Source organism: Scyliorhinus torazame, chromosome 1 (assembly GCF_047496885.1).
Source record: "Scyliorhinus torazame isolate Kashiwa2021f chromosome 1, sScyTor2.1, whole genome shotgun sequence".
Classification (NCBI taxonomy): domain Eukaryota; kingdom Metazoa; phylum Chordata; class Chondrichthyes; order Carcharhiniformes; family Scyliorhinidae; genus Scyliorhinus; species Scyliorhinus torazame.
This window is the reverse complement of record NC_092707.1, coordinates 367722513-367742771: the sequence shown is the minus strand read 5'-3', so window position 1 is coordinate 367742771 and position 20259 is coordinate 367722513. Positions and strand designations below refer to the sequence as shown.

The following is a 20259-nucleotide window of genomic DNA, read 5'->3' as shown; positions in this document are numbered from 1 at the left end:
GGGAGTGTTCGCGGACTTGGCCAGTATAGTGGAGAAGGGAGTGGACCCGGACCCTCTGGTGGCGATATTTGGGGCTTCAGAGAAGCCGGAGCTCATGGAGAGGAGGAAGGCTGATGTCTTGGCCTTCACCTCTCTGATTGAACGGCGACAAATTTTGCTGGAATGGCGGTCGGCACCGACACCGGGGGGGTAGCAGCATGGTTGGGTGACCTGTATGACTTCCTGCGGTTAGAGAAGATAAAGTAAGGGGCTCAGCAGGGGAGTTTGAGAAAAGGTGGGGGATGTTTGTAACCGTGTTTGAGGAGCTGTTCGTTGCAGGGGGGTGGGTGATATTATGGGGGGGGGGGGGGGTGAAAAAGGAGAAAAATCTGTACAAACTGTATAGTTGATTATTGGGAAGAATGTTTCCCGGGGTGTTTATCTGCTGTAACCTACTTTGACACAAGTTTGAATAAAATGCGTTTTTTTTTTTTTTTAAATAGATTTCTTGGGCCAAATGGGACTATGTGGCATGGAATGTCTCACCCTCTACGTTGTGGGAGGTGTTAAAGGTGGTCATTTCACTCAAGAAGCCTGATGAAGGAGCAACGCTCCAAAAGCTCGTGATTCCAAATAAACCTATTGGACTTTAACCTGGTGTTTTAAGACTGTGGGAGGAATCTCCGCACCTGGAGGAAACCCATGCAGACACCGAGAAAAAGTGCACTCCACGTAGACAGGCACCCAAAGTCGGAATTGAACCCGGGTCCCTGGAGCTGTGAGGCAGCAATGCTAACCACTGTTCCACCATACCGCACATTGTATGCTACCTTCTTGAATACTTCCTTCAGCAAGGTCTCAATTTTTGAAACATTAACTTACTTAAAACAAATTATACTACTTGCTGGCTTTTAAAATCAACTCAGCAACATCTATATCTCAAATTCAGAAAGGCATAGCTTTTGTATTAAGTCACAAAAAGGACATATTAATTTCAACACCAATTCAATATGCAGTGCGTATAAACATGTGTGGTGTACATCAACTACACAAAGCTCTTCAAAAATATACCTTTGCATCTCCTCAGACAACCAAAGGTTAGTAACAGGGGCCATGAGTTCCCCCAGGAAGGCTTTTTGTCGTTCATAATTCTTGAACTGATTGCTCAGGAGAACAAGAGATTCCATTAAGGCACACTTCTCCAACTGTGTAAGTTGCCTTTCGTCCTGTTGCAGGCGCTTGACATGCGCGTAGAACATTTCAAACACCGGCTAAAAATAGAAGAACCATTTTGATAAAGACTTTTGCACAATCTTGTAGAAAAGGATAACTCTACTGCAAAGGATAAGAATGGTACTGCAACTAAGCAACCACCTACTTTTGTTGCTAAATGCCAGGCCAAATTTGCCAATGTAATCATATTTCCATAAGTCAAAAAACTGGATTAACAAAAGTAATACTTGAAAATCAGAACACTGCTAACTTCCCCTTCCTACCCACCCAATATTATAATGCCTACATAAGTGATCAATTCTACTGGAAAAGTGAAGGACAGCCAAATCAGGACCAACTTTATGCACTCATTGAATCACATTGGCTTATTAAGATATTACTAGTACAAAATAATGGACATTCTGATCTGCATTTCACTCTTAAAATCAATTTAAAAAGCCAACGATCAGAAGCCCTCTTACCTGCCCCAATTATTTGCTTTCCTAGAGGTGCTAGCATTTGCTCGAGTATAGTCCATGGGCACCCCAAATTGTCACTAAATATCTATTGACCTTTCAGCCCCATCAGTCTACCCTCAATCATCAGTGAAGTGATTGAAGGGGTCATTCAGCTCCTGAACTAATTACAGCCTTGGTTCAAACACGGACAAAAGAGCTGGCACCAGAGGCGAGGTGAGAGTGACTGCCCTCAACATCAAGGAGCCCCAGCAAAATTGGAGTCAATGGGAATCAGGGGGAAACCCTCCCTTGGTTTGAGTCATACCCACCAAAAAGGAAGATGGTTGTGGTGGTTGGAGGTCAATCATCTCTGTCCCAGGACGTCACTGCAGGAGTTCCTCGGTGTAGTGTCCTAGGCCCAACCATCTTCAGCTGCTTCATCAATAACCTCCCTTCCATCATAAGGTCAGAAGTGGGGATGTTTGCGGATGACTGCACAAAGTTCAGCACCATTCATGACTCCTCAGAAAATGAAGCAGTCCATGTCCAAATGCAGCAAGACCTGGACCATATCCATGCTTGGGTCGACAAGAGGCACATAGCATTTATGCCACACAAGTGTCAGGCAATGACCATCTCCAATAAGAGAGGATCTATTCCATCGCCCCTTGGCATTCAATGGCATTACCACAGCTGAATCCCCCACTATCAACATCTTGGAGGGTTACCATTGATCAGAAACTGAACTGGACCAGCCATATAAATAATGTGGCAGCAAGTGCAGGTCAAAAAACTAGGAATCCTGTGACAAGTAGCTCACCTGCTGATTCCCCAAAGCCTATCCACCATCTACGAGGCACAAATTAAGAGTGTAATGGAATACTCTCCACTTGTCTGGGTGAGTGCAGCTCCAACACTCAAGAAGCTCGACACCATCTTGGACAAAGTAGCCCACTTGATTGCTACCCCTTCCACAAACATTCACTCCCTCCACCACCGACGATCAGTGGCAGCCATGTGTACTGTCTACAAGATGCAGTGCAGGAACTCAAAAGTTCCTTAGGCAACATCTTTCAAACCCACAACCACTATCATCTAAAAGGACAAAAGCAGCAGGTAGCTGGGAACACTACTACCTGGAGGTTCCCCTCCAAGGCACTCATCATCCTGACTTGGAAGTATATTTTCACTGGGTCAGATCCTGGAATTCCCTCCTTCACAGCACTATGGGTGTACCTACACCTCAGGGACTGCAGCGGTTCAAGAAGGCAGCTCACCACCACCTTTTGAAAGGAGAGTAGGGATGGCCAATGAATGCCAACCTAGCTAGCAACTCCGAAATCCAGTAAAATCATTTTCAAAACCTACTGTTACAAATTATTTGTCTATGAAGTTGCAGTCATTGTCAGGTGCCCACAAATATTCCTTTCAGCAGAGACCACAGGGCAGCCACAAAAAGGACAGAATCCTAGCTGATTTGTGCCCCAGACGTCGGCCTTTTGGCTAAGATGAGCGTGAGGTTAGGTCTCATGCCTGGATCTGGTATGCCTCTCTTGTGGGAACCATGAATTGGATTTAATTTGAACCGGTTTTTGGAGCAGGCAAGGAGCTGGATTAGGGGTTTGCCCCTGGCCACACTCTGAGCTCTTGCTTTGTAACTCTGATAAAGTAATTTAAAACAAAAGTACATAGGAAAACTGTAAACATGAAATACCATTCCAGATTAGATTAGTAAATTTCCGAGAATCTCTACAGTGCAGGAGGCTATTCAGCCCATCGGGTCTGCACCAACTCTCTGAAAGAGTGCCCTACCTAGGGCCTTCCCCCGCCCTATGCCGTAACACCACCTAACCGTGGGACACTAAGGCGCAATTTAACATGGCCAATCCACCTAACCTGCACATCTTTGGATGTTGGAGAAAACTGGAGGACCCAGAGGAAACCCACGCAGAGGCGGGAGAAAGTGCAAACTCCAGTCACCCAAGGCCGAATTGAATCAGGGTCCCTGGCGCTGTGATGCAGCAGTGCTAACCACTGTGCCACCGTGCTGCCCCTTCAACCCGATTCAAAAATATTCTTATCCATTTGGACATAAGTTTGAAAACAGTGTACCAATTAGGAGTTGGCCATTTCACCGATCAGATTGTGGCCTCAATACCATTACCCCGCCTCGCCCCTATACTCTGATTGCCAAAACTCTATCTCCGCCTTAAAAATATTAGTAAGCTTGCCTCTACCAAAGAGTTCCACAGGCTCAATCCTCAGAATAAAATTCTTCTCATCTTGGTCTTAAATGGGAGACCCCTGGGCCTGGATTTTCCCACACACACACTTATCGAAGCCAAAAATATGGGACAGGTTGTGCTGGATCGCCGATACAACTGATGGGTCGGCTGGGGCCAGAGGGCACCGGTGGGTCACCTAAACGACACAGGGCACTTGGTTTAGTCAGCGGGATGCAAAGCTGCATGGCTGCCTTGCTGGCTGGAGTAATGGTTTTGCATACCCATCCACCCCAACCCCACAGCTCACCTCCTGACCACCCTCCACTACTCCCCCCTGGCCAGCGGCACGACTGTCAGCGAAATATGGCGGTGTTGGACATTGTCCGTACATTCTCTCTCGCTCTCTCAGCAGCCACCAGGCCAGGTTCACTTTTTGAGAGCACACTTGGACCGCACCATCGAGTACTCAGCCATCGTAGGCAGAGAATCGCAGGTGGGCCCACTAAAGATATGCAAACGGTGTTTAAAGTCCGCGCGGCGTCCATCGCATTGACGCCATTCAAGGTGATGGAGCATCTCGAGTTGGTGTCAAATTGGCGCCTGCCACGATTTTGGCGTCGGAAGCTATTCTCTGCCCGGTCGCATGCCCCAATTTCAGCGTTGAGAATTGTAACCATGTAAAATGGCTGCGTTCCGATTAATCTGGCCAAAACCCAGTTTCAAATGGCTAACCCGAAAGACTGCTGGGAAAAGCAGCCATGAAGACACAGGTAGGCAACTGCAGACAGGTTTGCATATTCAGCTCTGGGGACGTAGCCCAGATCGATACTCAGGGCTATCAACAGCCCTTCAACCCAGGTATCCGCAGTTTCATTCAGGACTGTTTACACCTAATCTACTCAGACATCCACAGTTAAATCGGCTATCCCTGGGAACAATTGCAACATATTAGCCGGGCCAGACCTGTCAGCGCCTGCAGTGGCCGAAACAAAGACAGGTGAGCGACCACCCCCCGATCGAGGAATCGCCTCACCATTGGACACATCGACCCCAGAGACTGGGGACAGAATCCAATCATTTGGGACTCAGGGTCAAGGGCCGCCCCGGGAGGCGGGAAGCCCCTGGGCCCTATAAAAGTAAAGGTCCAAGTTCAGATCTCTCTCTCTCTCATCTTCGCCTGCTCGAGACCTTCCGAAGACCAGCCACCGGTAGCAGTAAGTGTGAATCCAACGATCGCTATCCGGTAGAGACACCTAGCCACCGACCTGTAGCAGCCTTTTGAATCCCGCGGGCCAGATTTGATTGGACAAGCCATTCGTTTCCCTGACCTGGTGGGCTCTTCCTAAGTTAAGTATTGGCCAGTAGTGATAGGTTTATTGTATAAAAAGTAGTATTAGGGTATTAATATTGCTTGTTGTATATAATAAATGACCGTTGTTTTAATCCTTACTAAGCGGTGTGCTGGGTTATTAATCATAACCTAAACTTGAACCACGTGGCGGTATCATAAAGATACCTGGCGACTCATGAGCAAAGGTGACCTAAACAGAGCAAATAGACTAAAGCTAGAAAGAGCAACAGAATCCTGCCCCTTCTTTTTTGAATATTTATCCTAGTTTGGGCGTTTTCCACCATGGGAAACATCTTTTACAGCATTCATTCTGTCATGTCTCCTCAGGGCCATATGTTTCAATAAGATCACCTCTCATTCCTCTAAACTTCAATGCATACAGATCCATACAGTCCAACTTTTCCTCATAAGATAAACCCCACCACACATAAAATCAGTCAAGTGAACCTTCTCTGAACTGCTTCAAATGCAGTTGCCCTTTCTTAAATAAAGAAAGCAAAACCGTCCACATACTTCCAGGTGTAGTCTCACTAATGCCCTTTACTACTGTCGCAAAACATCCCATTCCCCTTACATTAAATGACCTAATCCCATTTGTCTCCCTGATCACTTGCTGTACCTGTAAACTAACCTTTTGTGATTCATGTACCAGGACACCCAGATCGCCCATACTTTAGTGTTTTGCAATGCCTCTCCATTGAGATAGTGTGCTACTTTTCTATTCTTCCTGACAACGTGGATAGGCTCCCATTTTCCCACATTATACACCACCTGACAATTGTAGCATTTCCCCATGACTGGTGTTAAGCTAACTGGTCTTAGTTTCCTCCTTTCTTGAATAAATGAGTTATATTAGCTATTTTCCATTCTGATGGGACCTTTCCAGAAACTAGAGAAGCAATCTAGCATAGCTGAAAAAGTATTTAAATCAATAAAAAGACAAAATAGCCTGTCACATAGCAGGTCTAGATTCATAAAGAGTAGCAAAGTGGGAGGTGGTATTAGAGGAAGCCCCAAACCATGATGTTTACCCCAGCAAAGAGTCAACACTGTTTGGAGAAGAGGAAGGAGCGAAAGAGACAAAAAACTGACCAATAAAACATCTGCTTCCAAAGTAGCAAGTGATTTAGTCTGGTCAACTTGGACTGGACTCGGATTTCCAGTGGAGACTGGCAGGAGAAGGTCACACATAAGGTTACTCCCACCATGGTCTTGTGATTTTTGGACTTTGTAAATCTGGTTCCCAGGACTTTTGGTTACCAAAACCGGACTATTTTATGTGACAAGGAATTTGTCACCGGAAATGTGTGAAATCTAAGAAGAAGGTTGGTGGTAAGAAGATTACAACAGGTAACCCTTAAAGCCGAAGGAAGGCGGCGGACCCGGCCTTGGGGGTGGCTATTCATACCACGGTGGAAACGTTGACCGAGGTAATGGCGCAGGAATTTGAAAAACAGTTTGCAAAGTATTTTCAGGAGCAGGACAGGGTGATGATGGAAGCCATTAACGGTGAATTGAGGGGGCACTTGGCCTGATCTGGGATAAGCTGGAAAAGGCTTCGGAGGCGGTGAAGGAAGCATGAAGGGTGTGGAGGCAGCCTGGACACAGCATGGGGGTCAAATCACCTCGTTGGATGCTGAGATTTTGCTTGTGGGGGAGAGGAACAAGACCCTGAGGGCAGAGGTGGATGACTTGGAGAACAGGTCGAGACAGAACCTCAGTATCGTGGGTTAGCTGGAGGGGATGAAGGGCACGAAGCCGACTGAGTACTTTTGCAGATGTTTGCCAGGGACTCGAGGTGGGAAGGAAGCATCATTAGGATACACCAAGATGTCAGAGTAGAGTTGGCGAAGCAGCTTGCGGTTTTTAATAAGGCAAAGGCAGCACTATTCAGGAGTGGAGTCTGGTTTGGAATGGAATGGTGCACCCGGCGTGGCGGAGACACTTTTTGGTCGAAGGATATTTTTTCAATACATCTAGAGGACGCCTTTTGTCAAGGCCATGCACTTGGACTGGATTGAATGGATTAGATGGGGACTTTAATGAGGACGGTTGGTTTGAGGTGTGTTGCAGTTTGTATCTGATGTATGTTTGAGATTAAGATTAAGGCTATGGTTGTGGGGGGGGGGGGGGGGGGGGGGGGAGAGAAAGAGTGGTCAGGGTAATGGTATGGGAATATATGGTTTTAAGTACTGTAAAGGTGTTGGGCTTTGGCTTCCGTAACTGGGACGTGTTGTTCTTCTTTGAAACGCACCTGGGTGGGGGTTGCCTTAGCTAGCTGTAAAGTTTCAGCTAGTCAATGGGACTAAGGTGGTGGGTGTGTGTGTGGGGTGGGGGGAGGGAGGGAGGGAGGGAGGGAGGGAGGGAGGGAGAGAGAGAGAGAGAGAGAGGGGAGCTCCGGCTTGTTGTACCTGTTTGAGCAAGCTTCAATGAGCCTCTTTTATTTGGTGCGGTGTGTGGGGTGTGTCCTGGGTCCAGGCCCACTGGAGGTGATGACCTTTGTATTCTATCGTTAGGAATTGGTCACAGTCAGTGGATCGGGACGGGGAATGTATTGGCTTGTATTTTGCAAAATGAAAACTTTAATAAAAATATTTAAGCAAAAAAAAACTTGGACTGGTCTTGCCACGTAACATTGACATTATTTATAATTTTGCTTTTGTGTTGGCTTCGGTACATCATATTTTTAAAATATCACCAAAGAAATAGCAAATTCAACCTCAACTTGTCAGCAATTCTTGGGAATAAGATGGCATTTTGGCACTCACCATGATCAGTTCCGGGTGATCTCTGCACATCTTGAGAATGGATGAACAAGCATGCCTGCGAACATTCTTCACTGCTCTAGTTCTTGGAGCCTGCAACCCCAATAGATGCACATTTTAAGTATAGATCTGCTACTAATGTTTTCAGACCATTTTGTTTTGCTTTTAGCGAAGAAAATTGTCCTACCTGGCTCTCCTCAACCACTTCGAAAGTAGCAGATGCAAAGAGCTAAAAGAAAAAGAATTGAACAAATTAATACACTTTTAATCAGCTGACAGTCAAAAACCTCTGAATCTTTGGAACGGTCTACTCCAGAGGGCAGTGCATGCTCCATCATTGCTCATATTCAAGGCAGGGATAGATAGATTTTTTAATCTCTCCGTGAATCAAGAAATATGGGAAGTCTATGAGAAAGTGGAAGCGAGGTAGAATCAGCCACGATTGTATCAAATGGCAGAGCAGGTTTGAGGAGCTATTCTTGTTCCTTCTCCTTGTTCTTAAAACCAGTATATCAATTGATACAAAAGGGGAAGTTGTACATTCAGGAGCATCATTTTGTGATCCAGCAATAGCAGCTGTTACCAGAGTACTGGGTGTGTTTCAATGTGCTGGGGCCATTCTTCTCAAACACTTATTTCCCACTTGATCATTATCCAGAATTTGCTGCCTGCTTCAAAATGCGTCACAATAATTGTAAAAAGGTTAAAAATATTGAGGCATACTGGAGCATGGTGTGACAAGCATGGCGATACACTAATAGTAGACACCACACACACCCACCCACCCACATATGCGCACATACAGTACTGTGGGTGTACCCACACCGTGGGGACTGCAGCGTTGAGAAGACAGCTCACCACCACCTTCTCAGGGACAACGAAGGAGGGACAATAAATCCTGGCCTAACCAGCAATGCCCATGCCCTGTAAATAGATTTTTAAAAAGCACACACACTAAACAAAACAAATACTGAAATCTGCACACACTTCCAAATGCTGATAAGTTGCAGATCAAATAACAAAATTTCCTTTTTGGGAGAGGAGTGAAAAAAGGGTGATGACACTTTCAGACCTCCACAACAGCTCTATGAAAAATGATTCGATCAGCAGAGTTCACTTTCCCTCTTCACTTTCTAAATCTATCACCGCAAATAATTGTACTCTGTCCATCAGGTACCCCACAATGCATTATACATTTAATGGAATATTTTGGGTATAGCAGAAGCTCAAGTAATGAAAAGTTCATGCCCCACTGCAGTCTTATTGTAGCTATCTATTTTTCTACGTTATATGCGAGAGCAGAGTTTCAGGATTCATCCAAACGTTTTGTGGCTAGATATAGCACTTGGGGAGAATAGGATCAAAGGCTATGGGTAGAAAACAGGATTAAGCTATTGAGTTGAATGATCAGCCATGATCGTGGTGAATGGCGGAGAAGGCTCGAAGGGCCAAAAGGCCTCCTCCTGCTCCTATCTTCTATGTATCTATGTATTCAGTTATCTTGAAAATGTGGACTTGGAACAAATGACAGAAGAACATTAGTAAAGTAGGAATCAATATGGGTGGAAATTAGGAGTAGCAGGAGTTATAAAACACGGGTGAGAGTAGTTTAAAGGCCCCGCTAATGGTAATTATACCCTTAGACATAGCACTAAACAAGAAATTATTAGAGCTTAGAACAAAGGAAATGTAATAATTGTGGGGGGGTTTAATCTTCCTGTAGACTTCTGTTGGATTGATATGGTTATGTTTTGTTCTGTTCCTTCTTCTTACGGGGAGGGGGGGGGGGGTTTAATTGGTTGAAAATTTTTGTTGAAAAACTTGGAATAAACATATTTAAAAAAACAATGAAATTGGCAGGAGCGAACCCGAAGAGAATTTACAAAATATTTTTGTCCCAGTTTCCTGTAGCAATATGTAGTGGAACCAACCAGTGATAAAGCCATCTTGGATCTAGTATCGTATAATGAAGCAGGGTAAATTGGAAATGTCATTCTAAGTGACATACTCTAATCAGAAACAAGAATCTTAAACTTAAACAAATCTTAAACCTAAACAGGGTATGAGAGGAGCAGTGGTTACGGTTAATTGGGTAGGTAGTCTAATAGGTATGGAGATAAACGAACAGCGGGCAGCATTTAAATAAACAACTCAAAATGATCAACAAAAGACATTCCACTGAAAAACAAAAAGCAGCAGGACCGACCCAGCTGTGGATCGCTCAGGAAGTTAAGGATAATATCACATTAAAAGAAGAGGCTTACAATGTTGCAAAAAAAAAAAAAACAATAAATCTTACAACACCAGGTTAAAGCCCAATAGGTTTCTTTGGAATCTCTTGCTTTCGGAGTGTAGCTCAGCTGATGAAGGAGCTACAGTCCGAAAGCTCGTGATTCCAAATAAACTTGTTGGACTTTAACCGGGTGTTGTAAGATTTCTTACTGTGCCCACCCCAGTCCAACGCTGGCATCTCCAAAACATGGCAAACAATAGCAGATCTGAGGATTGGGAATGTTTTAGAGGACCAAAAAATTGCTTAAAAAGGAAAATAAATAGAAGAGTAAACTGGCCGGAAATATAAAAATAGACTGTAAGAGATTTAATAGGTATATATAATAAGAGGGGGGAACGCACACTGGTTACTGGATCCCAGGTTCGATTCCCGGCTGGGTCACTGTCTGTGCGGAGTCTGCACATTCTCCCCGTGTCTGCGTGGGTTCCCTCCGGGTGCTCCGGATTCCTCCCACTAGTCCCCAAAGACATTCTGTTAGGTAATTTGGGCATTTTAAATTCTCCCTCGGTGTACCCGAACAGGCGCCGGAATGTAGCAACTAGGAGCTTTTCACATTAACTTCATTGCAATGTAAGCCTACTTGTGACAATAAAGATTATTAAGACAGTCACAAGTTTCATACAAGAAATAGATAGTAACCTAATCAGGGGCGATATGATGGCACAGTGGTTTGCACTTCTGCCTCTCGTCACGGAGGACCTGTCCGTGTGGAGTTTGCACATTCTCCCAGTGTTTGCATGGGTCTTGCCCCCACAACCCAAAGATGTGCAAGTTAGGTGGATTGGCCACGCTAAATTGCCCCTCAATTGGGGAAAAAAAGAATTGGGTATTCGAAATTATAAATAAAATAGATGGTAACCTAGGGAAGAAATGAATATTAACAGAGAATAAGTACTGGAGAAACGTAAGGGACTAAAATCTGAAAAATCTCTGGGACCTGATGGCCTACACAGGGTTCTGCAGAGTGGATGTGCTGGCTGGCTATGATTTTTCAAAATTCCTTAGATTGGGGAACAGTCCATTAGATTGCTTTTCAGGAGAGGGAGAGAGAAAACATCAGATGTTAGGAAAACGCTAGAATCCATTATTAAGGAAGTCTTAACAATGCACTTACAACAAATCAACATGGCTTTACGAAAGAGAAAGCTTGTTTGATAAATTAGAGGTTATTTGAGGATGTAACTAGTACTGGTAGAGAAAGGGGAACCAGTAGATGTAATATACCTGGATTTTCAAAGTACATTCGATATAGTGCAATATTAAGGTTAATAGACAAGATAAGGGTCCCAAGAAGTTGGGGGAATATTTTAGCATGGATGGAAAGCAGAGTTTGAGCATAAACAGGGCTATTTCAAGTTGGCAGGTTGTGAATAGAGAAGTGCTACAAGGATCAGTGCTGGACCTCAGCTATTAACAATCTCAATTAATAACTTCAATGATGGCACATGATGCCAAGCTGGGTGGAAAGCTAAGCTATGGAAGAGGCTGTAAAGAGATATAGTCACATTAAATGAGTGGGCAATAAGCTGGCAAACAGAATGTTATGTAGGGAAGCATTAAGTTATTCACCGATCGCAAGAGTGAAAAAGCAAAACTTTTCGTTTAAAATGTGCAAAATGTTGATGTTCTTGGGTGTGCTTGTACAAGGAATGCAGAAAGTTAGCATGCAGCTGCAGCAAGCAATTATAACGACAAATGACATATGTTGGCCTTGGCTGCAAGATAATTGAAGTACAAGAATAAAGAAATCTTACAACAATTGTACAGGGTTTTGGCAAGACCACATTTGGAATACTAAGAAAGGACAATCTTGCGTTGGGAGACGGTATGCAAAGGTTCACTAAATTGGTCGCTGAAATGAGGGGGTTGTCCAGTGTTAATTGGTTACAGATTTTTGGTCTCTAAGGAAATTAAGGGAAATGGAACATGGGCAGAACAGTAAGAGTTGAAGCCAGAGATCAGCCACGATCGAATTGAATGGTGGAGCAAGTCAGAGAGGCTATATGGTTTTCTACTGCTCTTATTTCTTGTGATGTGGAGATGCCGGCGTTGGACTGGGGTGAGCACAGTACGAAGTCTTACAACACCAGGTTAAAGTCCAACAGGTTTGTTTCGATGTCGCTAGCTTTCGGAGCGCTGCTCCTTCCTCAGGTGAATGAAGAGGTATGTTCCAGAAACACATATATAGACAAATTCAAAGATGCCAAACAATGCTAGGAATGCGACCATTAGCAGGTGATTAAATCTTTACAGATCCAGAGATGAGGTAACCCCAGGTTAAAGAGGTGTGAATTGTATCAAGCCAGGACAGTTGGTAGGATTTTGCAGGCCAGATGGTGGGGGATGAATGTAATGCGACATGAATCCCAGGTCCCGGTTGAGGCCGCACTCATGTGTGCGGAACTTGGCTATAAGTTCCTGCTCGTCGATTCTGCGTTGTCGCGCGTCCTGAAGGCCGCCTTGGAGAACGCTTACCCGGAGATCAGAGGCTGAATGCCCTTGACTGCTGAAGTGTTCCCCGACTGGAAGGGAACATTCCTGCCTGGTGATTGTTGTGCGATGTCCGTTCATTCGTTGTCGCAGCGTCTGCATGGTCTCGCCAATGTACCACGCTTCGGGACATCCTTTCCTGCAGCGTTGCAAGAACTCGGCCAACGTTGTCTACCTCATACGCTGCAGGAAAGGATGTCCCGAAGCGTGGTACATTGGCGAGACCATGCAGATGCTGCAACAACGAATGAACGGACATCGCACAACAATCACCAGGCAGGAATGTTCCCTTCCAGTCGGGGAACAATTCAGCAGTCAAGGGCATTCAGCCTCTGATGTCCGGGTAAGCGTTCTCCAAGGCGGCCTTCAGGACCCGCGACAACGCAGAATCGCCGAGCAGAAACTTCTAGCCAAGTTCCGCACACGAGTGCGGCCTCAACCGGGACCTGGGATTCATGTCACATTACATTCATCCCCCACCATCTGGCCTGCAAAATCCTACCAACTGTCCTGGCTTGATACAATTCACACCTCTTTAACCTGGGGTTACCCAATCTCTGGATCTGTAAAGATTTAATCACCTGCCAACGGTCGCATTCCTAGCATTGTTTGGCATCTTTGAATTTGTCTATATATGTGTTTCTGGAACATACCTCTTCATTCACCTGAGGAAGGAGCAGCGCTCCGTAAGCTAGTGACATCGAAACAAACCTGTTGGACTTTAACCTGGTGTTGTAAGACTTCGTACTTATTTCTTGTGTTCTTGCAACTTGATGAATCTTTTGTTAGACTGCATTCTCAGTTGTCAGCTTTTTGGTAACTGTGCCAGCTTGTTTTGAAGTACTTCGCTCTTTCTAAAGTTTCATAAATTGACATGCAAGAATGATACCTTCTCGAGGACTTGTGGCAAGACAGTGGCATCATGGAGAAGGAAGGGAGAAAGCGTGGACACGGCTGTCAGGATGCATGACAGAATAAGTGGGTCATACGTTTGATAGCTTAAAACAGCTTTGAGTAGCTCAATCCCATCTGGCACTGGTAGTTGCTGTAAAAACAAAGAAAGAGTTAAGCATCTCGATGCCATTTTTCATATTCAATATTAAATGCTGCATATCGAGATAAAATTTCAGATGCTACAATACACTGAAATTATAATTGTGTTTTCATAAAGGAAGATATTCATCTGTTTTATTATTCTGCTACAAACATTTCCCAAATCCATGGTTTGAAAAAATAAAGCAAATTATATAACTTCTCCAATTCCCCTCCACACACACAAACAAAATGTGCATCACTTCTTAAGTGTTTAGCTTTGAAGAGATACAAGCCTGATTAAAGTGGTGTACAAAGTGAGAAAAATTACTGCATCCCCAAATCTACTGCCCCCAACTTTTCCCACAACTCTTCCAAAAACAAGAACTGTGGACCGTTTTGGTTTCTTTAGCCAAGAAATGATAAACTCGCATTAGTGTAGGTGCAACAAAGGCTCACTAGATTGACTCCGAAGATGGGGGAATGTCCTATATAGAAAAGATCAAATAGGATAGGGCTCATTCTAAATTTAGGGAATGATATGGAATTTCATTAAAACTATAAAATTCTTAAGAGGACTCAACAGGATAAATGCAGAGTTTCCCCAGCTGGAAAGTCTGGAACTGGAACTGTGCCACTTAAGACGAAGATTAAAATAATTTCTTCAGGCCGAACATAGTGAACCTTTGGAATCTTCTACCCCAGATTACGGATGGTCAGTCAATAAACCATATTTAACCATGAGATCAGCAGATTTTGGGGCACCAAGGGAATCAAGGGATATGGAGCTGGTGAAGAAGTTCAACCATAATCCATTAAATAGCAAGGGGATTGAACGGACTGCTCCCATTTCTTATGTTAACATGGTAGCACAGTGGTTAGCACTGTTGCTTCACAGCTCCAGGGTCCCAGGTTGGGTCACTGTCTGTGAGGAGTCTGCACATTCTCCCAGTGTCTGCGTGGGTTTCCTCCGGGTGCTCCGGTTCCCTCCCACAGTCTAAAGATGTGCAGGTTAGGTGGATCGGCCTTACTGTTCACCTTAGTGTTCAAAAAGGTTAGGTCAGATGACTGGGTTATTGGGATAGGGTGGAGGCGTGAGCTTAAGTAGGGTGCTTTTTCCAAGGGCTGGTGCAGGCTTGATGGGCCGAATGGTCTCCATCTGCACTGTAAATTCTATGATCAATGATTCATGCCATCTGAAAAGGAAGGCTGTCATTTGGGTACAGAGGGACAGTTAGATTATAGCCATATTAAATATCAACTTCCTTTCATTATTCACACACACCTCAGGTTCCATTGTTCTGAATAGTTGGCTCATCACACTCTCCATAAAGAAGGTTAATGCATCCCACTGCACAAAAGATGGCGAAAAGATAGAGCACAAACCTTTGCCAGTCTTAGCTGTAAAAGAAAATAACATCTAACTTACTGACAAAAGGACTTGTTTATTCATTTATCAATATGATAGAAACATCTGAACTGAACATCTGAACCACGAGCAATATGTAACCAAAAGATGTTGACCGACAAAAACTGGCTTAAAAAAAAAAAAGAATTCTCAGGAAATGTGATTTGCAATAGACCACTACAACTCCCAGAAACTTGTGCAACAAAATAATGAATTAAATTTATTCACTGTTTAAAAAAAACTATTAGGAACCTGTCTTAAATAGCAACATTTTTTTAAAATGGTTGTTTCATAGTTACCACTGTTATATTGTTAAAACACAAAAAAGTACAAATAATGTGTTACTTTCACAAAGCACAAGCTTTTGGCCCATCATTTTATTTCCTTCGGCACCACAGTTGAGATCTCAGGCACTGGGCAGTTTTGATATCAGGTCTGGAGGGCAACTGGTGCAAGTACTGGGGCCAAGGCAAACCCGAAAATAGACATGTAACGGGATTGGTAGGGCCTCAGACTGACTGAGAATCTCAAGAAAGGAGACAACAGCTAACTGCGAACATCAGGCGGCTGCTGAATGGGGGAGGAACAGAGCTAGAGGCACCTCCATTCAAACTAGCCAAAAACAAATTCCGGTACCTGGGGATCCAGATAGCCCATGACTGGACAAAGATCCACAAGTGGAATCTGACCAGTCTGGCGGAGGAAGTTAAAAAGGAACTACAGAGATGGGATGCACTTCCGCTATCCCTGGCAGGGAAAATGCAGACGATCAAAATGAATGTACTGCCAAGGTTCCTCTTCCTGTTCAGATCCATACCGCTCTTCATCCCCAAGGCCTTTTTCCATAACATAGACAAATGATCATGACGTTTGTCCCTAAATCGACACTGTAAAAGAGGAAAAATTGGACGGTCTGGCCCTGCCGAGTCATCCTGCAAGGGAATGACCATTCGGGCCCTCGCCACGGCAGCGCCCCCCCCCCCCCCCCCCCCCCCCGCCCCCCCCCCCCCCCCCCCGACAGAATACACACCCTGCCCAGCGGTGGTAGCCACACTAAACACATGGAACAAGATGAGGCAGCATTACGGTCTAACCGTGATGTCCCCCATGGCACCCACCTGCGGAAACCACAAATTCCCGCCAGCCATGGTCAACACCACCGTTAAAATATGGAGACAGGACAGGGAAATACCAACAGTCAGGGACTTCTACATAGACTAGCGACCCTGGGCCAACTTGACAGAAGGCCTGGAACTACCCACCAGACAGGAACTCAAGACACCTCCAGATGAAACACTTTCTCCACAAGGAGACGGCAAGATACCACAGGGCCCCGAGAGAGACACTATTAGAGGAACCGATAAACGCTGACAGTAAGAAGGGGCGGGAGGAAACTCTGATAAGCACAGACCAGGGCCAACTCCACCTCTCCCTGTGCAAGGCTCAGCCTCTTGCAGTTTAAAGTGGTGCACAGAGTACACCTAACCAGAACCCAAATGAACAGATTCGTCCCGGAGGTGGAGGATAAATGTGAATGGCGCCAGGGAGCACCGGCCAACCACGCCCACATGTTCTGGGACAGCCTTCTTCGAGGCGATGTCCAAGGTGGGTTGAGGGTGGAGCCATGCCCAGTCTTCGGGGTATCGGAACAGTCAGAGCTACATATGGGGAAGGGGGCCAACGCCCTTGCATCCTTAATCGCACGCCGGAGAATCCTACTCTGCTGGCAATCAGACACACCATCTGTTAAAAGTATCAATCTGTAAAATTGAAAAACACCAATAAAAACATTTTTTTTTAAAAAGATAGGAGACAAGAGGATCACGAGTAGGAAGGAACTGCCAAGCCAACATATGTTTCTAGAGGGATTAAGGGATATGGAGAGGGAGGCAGGATCAGGGTATTGAACTTGATGATCAGCCATAACCATAATGAGTGGTGGTGCAGGCTCGAAGGTATGTTTCGTTTTTATAAATTTTTTGGAAATAAAAAAAGTGCCCAATTCTTTTTTTCCCCAATTAAGGGGCAATTTAGAGTGACTAATCCACCTATCCCGCACATCTTTGGGTTGTGGGGCTGTGACCCACGCAGACACAGGGAGAATGTGCAAATTCCACAGTGACAGTGACCCAGGGCTAGGATCGAACCCTGGTCCTTGGCACCGAGAGGTAGCGGTATTAACCAATGCGCCACAGGCCGCCCCATCTATGTATGTCTACGGGCTTTGAATGACGGTCAAACTGAGCTTTGAGTATCCAGTACAGCAGTTTACTCTGATCCAGTCATCAACTCAAGTCACAATCCCAGTTACTGGCGGCATCCTTATAGAAATGTCACACCAGGCATCGTGTCAGCAATATTCCAGCACAGATAAACTGTTAAACAGAAGAGGAGGGGAAAAAACTCCTGAAACATTCAGCAGCTGTGCAACAAGTATGTGGGCAGCGTAGGGTTACATCTGAAATTATGCCACTGTTTTCCAAAAGAAGCCAGCCACTAAGCCCAATACCATGCCAGAAAGTGTTCAACAATTATACGGCTGAACTTGTTAGTACTGTTGCTTCACAGCACCAGGGTCCCAGGTTCGATTCCTGCTTGGGTCACTGCCTGTGCGGAATCTGCATTTTCTCCCTACTATATCTGCGTGCGTTTCCTCCGGGTGCTCCGATTTCCTCTCACAATTCCCAAAGACGTGCGGTTAGGTGAATTGGATATTCTGAATTCTCCCGCCTAGATTTTCAGTAACTTCATTGCAATGTTAATGTAAGCCTACTTGTGACAATAACAAAGATTATTATTATATGGTTATGTTTCAGCTGAAGGGAACATTGATTTTTCACATCACCAGCTGAGCTGCTTAAAACAAAGTCAAGGTCATCTCGGGTGGGCATAAAAGACTCAGTGGCACTCTGAAGAAAGGCAGCCGAGTTCTCCTCAGCATGCAGGAAAATATTTCTCTCTCAGCCAACAGCACAAATTATCTCACTGCTATTTGTGGGACATTGCAGTGTACAACTGGCTGCCACAATTCCCTTCATTGCAATAGTGACTACACCTCAAAAATACTTCAGAAACCAAATACTGGAACTCTAAAATAAAAACAAGAAACAACTCCTCATCTTTTGATTCGGCACTTTCCAGCTTTCCAGACACAACACCAAGTGCAACAATTTCAGACCATAATATCTGTCCCATTTTATTTTTTCTTCCCCAATTTTAAGTTAGTCTTTCTCTTTCTTTGCTTTTGGGGTCAGCCGTTCAACCTTCTGCCATTTACACCTCCTCTGGTTTATGTTTCTTTTCTTGTTCCAATGCCACTCCCTTTGGCCTTGCACCATCAACCCTGTTGTCACTGAAGCGCTCGGTCTTCCACCCCATCACAGGCCTTTCACTTTGCTCTTTTTCCAACCCTCTCCCTTTCACTTGCTCAAAGCCTAATACATTTCTAATTTTCCCAGCTCTCTCTCTACAGATGCTAACTCATCCGCTGAGCATCTCCACTTTTTACTTCACAAGTACTTCATTGCTTGTAAAGCGCTTCTGGATGCCCTAAAAGGCAATATAACAATACAATTTGTTTCTATTCTTCTAACAGTAATCCAAACTGTATTTAAGTCACATGGCATACGACAAGGTGGAACAGTGGGCAGCACTGCTGCCTCACAGTGCCAGGAACCCAGGTTAAATACCGGCCTTGGGTGACTATCTGTGTTGAGTTTGCACATTCTCCCCGTTGGTTTCCTCCCACAGTCCAAAGATGTGCACATTAGGTGGATTGGCCATGCTAAATTGCCTCTTAAGTGTCCAGAGATGTGCAGTTTAGGTTAAGGGGCTATTGGGATAGGGCAGGGAAGTGGGCTTGGTTGGAGTGCTCTTGCAGAAGGCCAGTGCAAACTCGATGGGCCGAATGGCCTCCTTCTACATTGCAGGGATTCTATGAAGCCAGAGTACATTTTTACTGTTAATGCAGCCTCGACTGTAACTACATTAGAATTGCTCAATTTAGAACAAAGAACAATACATCACAGGAACAGGCCCTTTGCCCCTCCAAGCCTGCGCCGACCAAGGTACCTCCCGAAACTAAAACCGTATGCACTAACGGAATCTGTAGCCTTCCATTCCCACCCTCTTCCTATATTTGTCTAGCTGCCCCTTCAATGGTATTATCGTACCTGCTCCCACCACCTCCCCAGGCAGCATGTTCCATATATTTACCACCCTCTTGTATAAAATCCATGCCTCGCACATCTGTTCTAAGCTTTTCCACACACACCTCAAACCTATGTCCCCTAGTACTTGACTCTCCTACCCTAGGAAAGAGCATCTGATTATCCACTCTGTCCATGCCACTCAATCTTGCAGAGCTCTATCAGGTCGCCTCTCAACCTCCGTCGTTCCAGTGAGAACAGATCGAGTTTACCTAACCTCTCCTCAAAGCACATGTCCTTCATACTAGGCAACATCCTAGTGAACCACTTCTGTACCCTCTCCAAAGCATCCACATCCTTCTGGTAGTGTGGTGACCAGAATTGTACACAATATTCCAAATGATGCCTAACTAAGGTCCTGTACAGCTGCAACATACTTGCCAATTTTTATATTCAATACCCCGACCGAAGAGGGCCAGCATACCGTATGCCTTCTTGACCACCTTATCCACATGCGTTGCCACTTTGTGATCGGTGGACATGCACAACCAGATCTCTCTGCCTGTCAGTACTCGCAAGAGTTCTACCATTTACTGTGTAATTCCTACATGCATTGGTCCTTCCTCACACTTGTCCGGATTAAACTCCACCTGCCATTTCTCCACCCAAGACTCCAACCAGTTTATATCTTGCTGTATCCTCTGACAGTCCTCTTCACTATCTGCAACTAGTGGGTAGCACGGTAGCATAGTGGTTAGCACTATGGCTTCACAGCACCAAGGTCCAGGTTTGATTCCTGGCCTAGGTCACTGTCTGTGCGGAGTCTGCACGTTTTCCCAGTGTCTGCGTGGTTTCCTCCGGGTGCTCCGGTTTCCTCCCACAAGTCCCGAAAGACGTG

At 45.0% G+C, this 20259-nt stretch overlaps 1 protein-coding gene across 4 annotated transcripts in view; it reads right to left on the bottom strand.

Annotated features, from left to right (window-relative positions):
• Positions 1–20259, bottom strand: part of xpo5 (exportin 5) — a 214098-nt gene that overhangs the window by 100435 nt on the left and 93404 nt on the right. For 2 of the 4 annotated variants that reach the window (XM_072511332.1, XM_072511353.1), the window contains exons 14-18: positions 15091–15206; positions 13663–13818; positions 8178–8219; positions 7994–8083; positions 1051–1250 (exon numbers count right to left, since the gene is read on the bottom strand). In XM_072511332.1, the coding sequence (XP_072367433.1) occupies positions 1051–1250; positions 7994–8083; positions 8178–8219; positions 13663–13818; positions 15091–15206 (604 nt within the window). Of the gene's footprint in view, positions 1–1050; positions 1251–7993; positions 8094–8177; positions 8220–13662; positions 13819–15090; positions 15207–20259 lie in introns of all 4 variants that reach the window. The other 2 variants (XM_072511324.1, XM_072511343.1) reach the window with 1 other exon arrangement.